The 10,518-nt window shown below is 35.3% G+C and overlaps 1 protein-coding gene across 1 annotated transcript; it reads right to left on the reverse strand.

The window, feature by feature from the left end:
* Nucleotides 1-1,495: 1,495 nt before the first annotated feature.
* On the reverse strand, nt 1,496-2,392 carry LOC121149022 (putative vomeronasal receptor-like protein 4). The gene has a single exon (XM_040969444.1). It carries the CDS (start codon nt 2,390-2,392, stop codon nt 1,496-1,498), a length of 897 nt encoding a protein of 298 aa, XP_040825378.1.
* Nucleotides 2,393-10,518: the final 8,126 nt, after the last annotated feature.

Below are 10,518 nucleotides of genomic sequence, written 5' to 3' on the forward strand. Positions count from 1 at the left end.
TCTGGAGGGATTCAAAATAATTTACAGTTTCTTCATTGGATGGTGTTCCCAAAATCCTGAAGCTGCCTTTACCTTTCATTGGTGTGAATGAAATATTTCATACTTAAACTCACATATTCTTTGTTTTGCTTGGTCTGACCAGTTGTTTAAGATCTCAAAGGTATCTTTAAATTCATTTGATGATTTTTTAAATTAATATTTGCTTGCTTTTCAAGACCTCAGATGCCTCGGTAAATTTCTAACTCTTATCAGGCATTGTTTCCCTAGGTTTTCTTCCACTTCATACTTGCATTCTTCTGTCTCTATTTTATTATCATTATAATAATGATTTTATGTTCTTTATCAGGTGCTTCCTCAAACTTTTCCCTGGAATATTCTAAAGCACCCTTGTCTTTCTTTGAAGGCTGAATATTTCATTGCTTTTTCATACTTCTTCTTTCCCTGCATTGATATCTGGCAAATAAGTCATCGCTGCAATGTAAAAGTGTGACCTGAACTTTTAGGTAAACATTTTTTTTTTTTTTCAAACTGATGTGCCTTCATTTTTCAATTTGGTTTCAGTTTCAATTGGATGCTATATTATTCCCATAACTTAGTTTGCTCTTGTCAGTGTAAGTGGTGGAGATCTCTGGTAGCTATGGAATCAATGGATTACCCAGAGCATGGCTAGGTGCAGTATCAACTCTTAATCATTGCCATAGGGAGGATCTTTGTAGGTAAAGCTCAGAGTTTTGCAGGAACACAGATCCTCAGTGGATGCTAATGGATGTCAGAGTCTTAGGAGAGTGGAGTGAGTACACTAACTCAGTCTTCACTGGAGGCAAATACCAGAGATACAGGCTCCGGGCTCTTATGTTCACAGCACTCCAACCTTCATCAGTGGGTATGGAGTCTGGGTATTGGTGATGGGTCTCAAAGTTTACTGGATGCACAACATCCCAGCTACCACCTAAAGAGCTGAACTCATGAGAGCAGGGCTAGCAATGGTAGCAGCACAGGAGAACAAACCTAAGACACTACAGCGATTGGAGTATAATTAATACATGGAATGAACCAGACATGTTTCTTTGCCTTCACTGCTTCATTTACTCAACAATTTATTTGTTGGTATGAACAAATTTTTTATTGTATACCTTAAATAATGGCTGAAAAAAACTTATTGATTTACATCTGGTGAGCAAATCTGTTGCAATTACTAATACAGATTTAAGATTTACATTATTTTCTCAATTACAAAGTCTTAGGAATTAGGTATTGAAGGGAAATTAATACTAGCAGAATGAAAGAACATTCTCATTCATTAAGTTAGGAATGCATAAAGACATAAATTTCAATACAGGAAGAAATTTGAATTATGAGAGGCATGCAGATGTTGGGAGTCCATACTGCATATGCAAGTTGAAAATAACAGTAAATTCTGTATATTTATATAAGATTTAAAATTCTGGATTATTTTATTTAGCAGATGAAAGTATTCACATTTCAGGTTTTTTCATCAGCTTGGCAAAACTATTATCATTTCCATCAACTTTTGCAGAATATCAATTATTCTTTTATCAGAACTGATAAGCACCAGTGGACTCACAACTGCATAGATGTTTCCCACAAACCTCTGAATATCCAAGACAATTGGGTCATATTTCTGCAGTACAATTGAGAAGGATGAGATGATGATATCCACACAGTACATAATCACAAAGAAACTCACCAACACTAAGACAGTACAGGTGGCCCGTTTTGCTGGGGAAATTTTTATGCTGTGAAGGTACTCAGACTTCCTGTGATGGCTACATAAGAAAATTATCATGTACATGCTGGAGAGCAGCATGAGTCCTACAAAGATGATGTTCTGGAACAAAGAAAGTGAGAGAAATAGCGCCATGATGATGGAGTTCATCATGGAAAGTGAGCAGTATTTAAAGACATTGAGTAGATTGGTCCTGTTGGAATGAGCTACAGTGTAGATGATCATGTGGCTATTGGAAGACAGATTGAGGGACCAAACACAGAAGAAAGCAATGACAATATAATTTGTGAGTTTCTGTTTAAATCTTGACAGGCAGAAAGGGCTGGGACTGATGGTGATGACCTGAGTGATGCTCAAAAGGCAGGTACTGGAGATGGAGAGATTCCGTGTCACTTTATTCACATAGAACAAAAGCTTACATTTCAATTCATTTGGAAAATTTAGCAATTTGAACATGCCTTCAGATAAAATGAGTAGTGCAGTAAGTAGCATTACAATGTGGACAGAAGCCAAGTGACAGGTGACTATATCAATGGGCTTTGGCCTATGAACCTGGTGGATTGTGAAGATGTGGAACATAAAGAGGAAGGCATTGGCTAACATTCCAATGCCAGCTTGAAAAAAATATCCATTTTTAAACAGCATTAGTGATGACTTTATTCATCTCAGCATACTGAAAGTATTTCTGATACCTAAAAAATAAAAGACCTACATCTTATCATAAGTGATCTTCACTTTTGTCATGAAAACTATCACATATTTATTTAGACTATTTATGTATAATGAGCCCTGAAGGTTTAATAGAAATTCCTGGATTTAAAAATTCTGCATTTCTTTCACCATAACAAATATTTTGTTATTATGTTAATTTTGAATCCTTTCAAGATTCCTCAATTCATGGATATCAAAAAACTCAGTAACAAAACAATCTATTTTTTTCATTGTTTACTTCAAAACACTTCCAAGCAATCATTAAAACATACAATGCATTCGTATGTGAATCTTTAATAATTCATATTCAGGAAAATGAATGCATGAAAAAAAATAATTCTTCTACAACCACAAGGCATGCATGAATTAACAAAGTACACATTGCATAGTTGATTAAATGATTGGCAAACTTTGTTCAAAGATTGAATCTATGAAAGCAAAAAAGTTGGTGTGCCAGCATTGGTAACTCATTGTTCCAAAAACACATATGTGCACCCTCAACATAACATGGATTCAGGATAGAATTGACTAAATGATTCACTGTTTACATATTTGAAGGAAAATCTCAATTCAGTTTCAATAATAAATTGAAGCATGGAGTATATCTGTGCAATCATTTTTACTTACATATGTATAGGCTTGTACTACCCTAATTCATGTATCATGAGCCACGCATTAGAGTAAAATAATTAGTAAATGAATTACTAAATAAAGAAAAGTGTGTAGGGTAAGAATTAATAAAAATAATATATAAATAAAGAAAATAAAAATTAAAGAATATAGGGTAAGAATTTCAGTATTTGCTTCATCTACTACAGAATAATTTGGGTGATATTCCCTAAAGTGTGTTGCTCTGAATTAGTCTGAATTAGTCTACTATGTCCTGAAACAGATTTGATCTTGAAGATCATAAAACTTCTATGTGCACTCAGATTTTTCGTATTATCCAAACTGACTGAGGAAGGTGTGGCTAAAGTGAACGAACATTGACAGGTGAAGTAAAATGTTTACGTGATTTCTCTTGAAAGTTGTCTTAATTCCCATAATCTAACAAGTAATAGTAGTCTACATGTATAATACATGTATTTGTGAAAATAACACATATTTATTTGAACTTCAAAGTAAATTTTGCGTGCTACATTTTTACAAGTTATCTGGCATTGGCATCATCAAAGAATAGCTGAATTTTTATTAAATATTACTTGCCTGAGAGAAATGAGATTAACAAAATTTGGGCAAGGTAACCTGTTGTATAACCATGATATAGAAGAAATTGCATGTTTCCTACAACAAAATGAACACTTCCAAACTATAAATGTGCAACTCAGGTCTCACTGCAAGACGTGCCAGCCTGGTGTTGCTGGGACTGACAGTGAAGACCCTGAGCAAAGAAGTGTGCAAAATGTTCACACTCTTTATTCTGGCTTTCATATTAAACTCCAAAGTGTTTACATAGTCATAGCTCCTGGTGAAACAAATATCAGAATGAAATGGGCAGGGAAGTAAAGATGAAGGATGAAATGTCTGGGGCTACACCAATATGTACATAAGAGAGAAAAACTGAAATGACCATGAGAGCCCATCTGCACACCCTTGTGGAAAAATTGAGGAGTAACTTATATGGAAATATATTTTTAAATGATTTGTTCAAAAGGAAATGAGAGAGAGAATGAATCTTCCATCTAATAGTTAACTCCCCCAAATGCCTATCTAGTTGATGAGTGTAAATGGCCAAAATTATGGCTGTGAGACTCCATTTCTTTCTGTTACGTGTACATGAGGTCCAAGTACTTTACCCCTCAGATATTGCTTCCCAAGTGCATTAGCAACAGGACTTTGAATCAGGAACATTCAGTCACCAGAGCTTGAATTTACATAATGATGTAACAAGCCAGTGTTCCAGGGACAGCTTAACCACAATGATGCCCCCCAAAATAATATAAAGTATCTTTTCCTTTATTTTTTTAAGTATCAATTATTAAAGATTTGTTTAACTATGAATGGTAAATTATATTAGTATTTATGAATGAATCTAGAGTGATTTTTGCATCCCAATATCTTCATGAGTTTACATAATTCTTAAGGCACATAATATTCACAGCACTATAATGGAATAGGAATTTCAAATGGAGAGATATATGTCACTAGGATGATAGTGTTTATGGATGGAATTGAATCAACTAGCAGAATCATCACATAAACATAGTTGCACCACAACTAGCTCCACGTAAGGATTCATTCAATGACATGGACAAACACCAGAGCAATAGATAGGGTAAGTTCACAACAGAATTGGTTAGCTTCAATGTGTCACCTATTCTTTTGATGGTACAGTTTCACAGTCTGAAAATTTAATTCCCAAGGTCTTGGGAAATTGGGTGGGCTTCTCCCTTAAATACCCCCCTTTAAATATGAAGCTAACAATATGGAAAGTATACTAGTATTATCCACTTTCCTGTAGCCCTTGAACCTTCTTACCCTAATTAACTATGTAAAGAATGTCAAAATAAAATTAAAAAAAATAAGTAAGTATCAAAGAAAAAAAAAACTGGAGGGAAGACACAAACTACACTAGGATAATAAGAAACCATACACTGTGTTTCTTGGGAAACTCAAAACTTTTCCCAATAATCCTGCCTAAAAGTGCATTTTCGAAGCAATAGAATGAACTAAGCACCAGGAGAGACTAAAACTGCCTTTTACCTGCTGAATAACATGTGCAACTGTGCACCACTCCAACAAGGATGTGGCAGCCCTAGAGATACTGTCATTTGATGAACTTAGAAAAAATGAATAACGAGTTCTGTGCTCTCTGTTGTTTCATCAGACACCATAGCATGAGGTTACCTAAATTAAGGTCCTCCTTAAAGCAGGAATGCAAGAATTGTAAAATGAGAATTTTAAATCCTTATATTATGTAATATTTGAAAAATCAGTCAATGTTATACCTGTGCAGCAAAAACGCACAATTCTTTTAAGATGCCTGCTTTTATTTGCAATGCTATGTTTGCTTCCTGCACCTTTCCATTTTAAATATTCTAGAGCAGTATAACTTTGTTGTGACTAGAATTGGCCATTAGTCCAGGAAAGTTGTGAAATGTTTGCAACCTGTGAAGGAAACCATGAATTCTGATATGGTGACCATTTTCTATTATGTACATTAATGTCACTGTGTACTGTGAAGTAGTTCTTTCACCTCTCTAAAAACTTCAACACTCTTATCAGTATTATATGTTTGTTAATTTTAAAAAACTAAATACTACCTCAAAATGTGTTATAAGAAAGTATTTGAGGGATAAGTGTCATCACTCAATGTTCTCATCCTCTATCTGCAAGTACCAACATCTCATATTGGTGCCAGTTTGTGTCCCAGATGCTTCACTTCCCATACAGTTCCATGCTTATGGCTTGGGAAAGCAGCAGAACATGACCAAAAGCCTTGGTAGGCTACACCCACAAGGAGACCAAGAAAAAACTCCTTGATTCAGATCAGCTAAGCTCCAGCCCTTGTTGCTGGGAATAGAAGCACCAAATGCAATATTTTTTCTCTCTGTCTCTCTTACTCTCTCTCCATAAATATGCTTTTGCACTAAAAATAAACAATTTTAAAAAGCAAGTGTTTATCTTCTGTTGCTTTACTTTCATGTATGTATGTTTTAACTAAGCTAACATTTTCATTGTAGTATAAATAAAACATAATGTTTATTGATATTTTATGGTAATAAAAGACATTATTAACAAGCACTATAATGGAAACATGTTGATGACTACCAATTGAAAACACAACCGTTTAGTGTTAAAATAAATGTATGCAAGCTTTATTATCCTTGAGGAGAAACAGTGGTGCAAATTTTGAGATATAACTTAAAATACTTCCAACCTTTAGGGAAAAAAAATAAATAGCACCAAAGCATACTGAATTAGTTCAGGTTTGGTCCATCTAAGATGTAAAATTAAATTGCAATAAATAATATCAGATAAATTGAATATATATTATTGTAAGAAAAACAGAATGCAATTTCATTTCAAGTACATAAAAAACTGCAACTGTACTTTTCCAATCATATTCATGTATGTACTTATATTAGTTAAAAAATTGATTACTTCATGAATTTAAGATTGATACAATAAACAGAGAAGTTTCTAAATGTTTTCCTGAAAATTACCATGCTTCATCCCTGAACTCACCTGCTCTTGGTGATTTCTGCACATGACACAGAGAAAGACATTTGCCCAGCTAAGCCTCTGATGAGAATTCACTGTTAGATGTATCCCCACGATGTGGTTATAGGGAAGGGATGGCACCACCTCATCTCCCTCCAGGCCCACAAGTGTCATTTCACCTGTAGATGCATGACAGATCTGTCCTTGGCATTATTTCATCAGGAACCCTCCAGGGAAAAAAATGAACTTTACTGCTTTCTAGATGACAGCAGAGGAGAGCAGCTGGGTTCCACTCTTCTCTCTGGTGGACTTATTTCTCAAGGCAGGCCTGCCTGGGCAGGTTGTCTGCTCTCAGTCCTTGTCTACAGACAAAGGTAAACTATAAGTTTGACTTCATGACAAGTACAAGCCCCAGTTGGGTTTCTCAAGCTAGCCCCACTGCTCCAGGAGATGTGTGGTTGCATCCCTTCTGTTTCAGCTTTGGTGCAAGTATCTCAGTGAAACAACACAGCACGTGAAATCAGGAAACTGCCCTCACCCCATCCTACTCAGGAGAAGTGAGATTTGTTTACCAGGGACAGTTCCCTGGACCCGGGCATCTGCACTCATAGTAGAATACAGAATGTATTTCCTCTACTTTATCCTACTCCAGAGTAAATTTTTCCTGGGGGAGAGAAAGACCCACTCCAAATTAGCAAGACAGTGTGCCAAGGTCAAGAAAACTTATTAACTATGTCACATCCAGTCACCTGTGTTCTGCCATCTCTCCATCAGTCTTCTGTACATGTTTCACTCACAATCCTTTACATTCCACACATGGTGAAGTACAGGAACTAGACTCTTCTAGCCATACAAATGAGCTGCCTGTTTGTTATGTCTTGCTTAAAGTTGAATCTATAACACAATTACAACTGCTTTATTCCTTGGTCCTCTTTATGAATCCAACACCACCTGACTTTTAAATGGTGATATTTTTATTCTTAACAAGCATGTCCCCAACCTGCACAAAAAATAGACTCTTGGTTCCATGCTGGTGGACCTTTCATGTATGCTCTTTAATTAAATATGGAACAACTACCCATATGAGCTGTTAAGGTCCAACTGTTCCTGTAAAATATGAATGATGTTAGTCTGAGGTAGTGACTGCTGTGGAAGCTGATATGTTAGGTCTGCTCTGCCAGGCTCACATTGCAGAGCTACTTACCATCCATCATTTACACTTGTTCTCACTAGTCCTGGTGCACTTGTCCATGAGCACAGGAAACTTCAGGATGATATCATGTGGAACAGGGAGAAAACCTTAATTTGAATGCAGCAAGATTTTCCCTATTATAAGTGACACAACTAATATATTTGCTAAATGACAATTTTCATGTTTTACCTGTTTAATTATATCACCTTCCAGGTGTGGATTTTCAAGAACAGTATAATATATATTTTAAAGTTTTCCCTTGATATTTAAGATTCTCTAAATTACTTAGTGTTATTATTTAGCACTTTACAAATTCATTTTTAGTAATAAGTATTTTATAAGATGTGCTTTAATTCATATATTTAGTATACAATGATTCAAAGCAATTGATTAGCATATCACTCATTATCCAATGTATACTTTTCCCTCAAGTACATTTCATTAAAATGTATGTATTGTAACACGTATATATACATACATATGTATTTGCATTTGAGAAGCAGAGACATTCAGGGAAAAATACAGTGCTTCCATCCACTGTCTCCTCTGCAGAAGTCTGAGATGGCTGGGTCTGAGTCTCGATGGGCTGTGATCCATGAACATAATCCATATGTTTTGCCTGTGTGGCAACGACATAGCTACTAGATCCCTAGGCTGTTACATTCCAGGGATTATATTAGACAGATTCAGAAGTCAGAATCTTACACAAGACTCTATGTAATACAGGCATTTTGAGTAAAGGATAATGGCATTCCAACAAGATTCTCACCATTACCAAAAATCTTACCTCCTTCTATAAAATGCATTCTATCAGCAGTTTTGAAGTACAGAGAAAATATTAAAAGTGATTAGAGTTAAGTTCATGATTCAGTAAAATGTAGGCTTTTAGTCTTACTGAAATGTTGTGTTCTTCAATAAATGTTGTGTTCTTCTCTTCCTTTATCCTTTTCCTATTCCACCTAGTAACCTCTGATAATCAACTTTACATTCTTTTTTATTATTTCCAAAGCTAAAGAGACAAAAATATGCCCTTTTCAGGCTTCCTGAAGCAATCCTCTCTGTTTTGGCATTTCACAGAATCCTTGCAAGAAATTTGTAGCAGAAAAATTTTAACACTAGCACTGGAATTCCAAATACACCCCAGATTGTGAAATCTCACAGTTGAGAATCAAATCATCCCAGCTGATTTAACTAAATATATATATTATTAATCAAACTGCAGGGTGACACTGGGATGGACTGAAGTTGGAGAGGGAATTACAGGGAAAAAATTACTCAGCCAGCAATAGAAAGGATTGATTTGTGTCTGTTGCTTTAATACTTTGTCCCCAATATCAACAAGAGTATCTGGTATATATTAAGAGGCAGAATTTGTGCCAAATGATTTAGAAAAATGGTCAGTAAGGTAAACAATTACTGTGCAACAATGCATGCTAGACTCTGCCTAAGGAATTTGCATGCACTTTTCTTTCAAAAATTTCAGAGCATCACTACATCATCCCCATAAGATGTTTCCTTAACTGTGGCCAGTCACATAAAAATCTAAGCATGTAGGGTCACTTTGTTATTATAATTGTTTGTCCATTTATGTGCATTAATACTTGTATCATGTAGCTAGGTGCCCTAATATTTTATGTTTGTACATTTATTATTGTTATTTCTTCTTGGTAGATGGACCCCTTTATCATTATGCAATGTTCCATTGCACCTGTTTTAATGCTTTACCTGGTGAAGAGCATATCATCTGATGTTAGACTGTCTGCACTGGCTCATTTTTCTTTTTCAGTGGTGCAAAATGTACTTTTCCATCCTTTCACTTACAGCTTCTGTTCATTTTTGTTGGTTAGATGTGACTCTTGTTTTCAACAGATAGATGGGTCCTGGTTTTTGATCCATTCTGTTATTCTATGTCATTCAATTGTTGATTTCAAGCCATTTCTGTCCAGAGTAATATTTATAGGATGAAATTTGGTCCTGTCACTTTTGACTTCAGTTCTCTTTGTGGTTTCTTTTGTGGGCTTTAATGGGAAGATCTTCCCATTTGCCTCATTGAGTGTGCTTAAATTCCTTTCTTACTGTCCTCAGCAAATTTTGGAGTAGTGTTTCTAGGGTTGGGTTAGTCTTTGTGTATCGTTCTAACTTCTTTTTGCTGTTGAAATATTAATTTATTTTTCAAATACAAATGAGAGTGTTGATAGATATATTTTTCTGCGTTGACAGCTTTTCTGTTTTACAATATGGAAAATGTCACTCCATTCTCTTCTTGCTTGAAGAGTTCATTCTGAAAAGACAGCAATGAATCTTATTTATATTCCACTCTATGTTATCTGATCCTTTTAATGTGCATGGTTCAGTATGCTTTCTGTATGTTCAGTTGGGAGATCTTATGTCTTGGAGAGTATCATTATGGGGCAAATCTGTTTGAGGGTCTTTGTCCTTACTGTATTCAGCATCCAGGAGTATTCCCAATCTTTCAGTGTTCCTATTATAGTTTCATTTTCCCTCTTCTGTTGCATTTTCATTTTTATGTTACAACTCTTTACTTTCTGGGATTTCCCTTATCACCTCCACAACTCCATCCTCTAATTTCTTCAATATTATTATAATAGCACGGTCCTTCACATAGTTATAAGTCTACCATTCTGCTATTTAAGTGTATCCTGGCATTGTGGGTACAGGCAGTAACAGAGGGTCAAGCCTTTTA

This window comes from Ochotona curzoniae, unplaced genomic scaffold (genome assembly GCF_017591425.1).
Source record: "Ochotona curzoniae isolate NIBS_2020 unplaced genomic scaffold, NIBS_Ocur_1.0 contig_1880, whole genome shotgun sequence".
NCBI classification, from domain to species: domain Eukaryota; kingdom Metazoa; phylum Chordata; class Mammalia; order Lagomorpha; family Ochotonidae; genus Ochotona; species Ochotona curzoniae.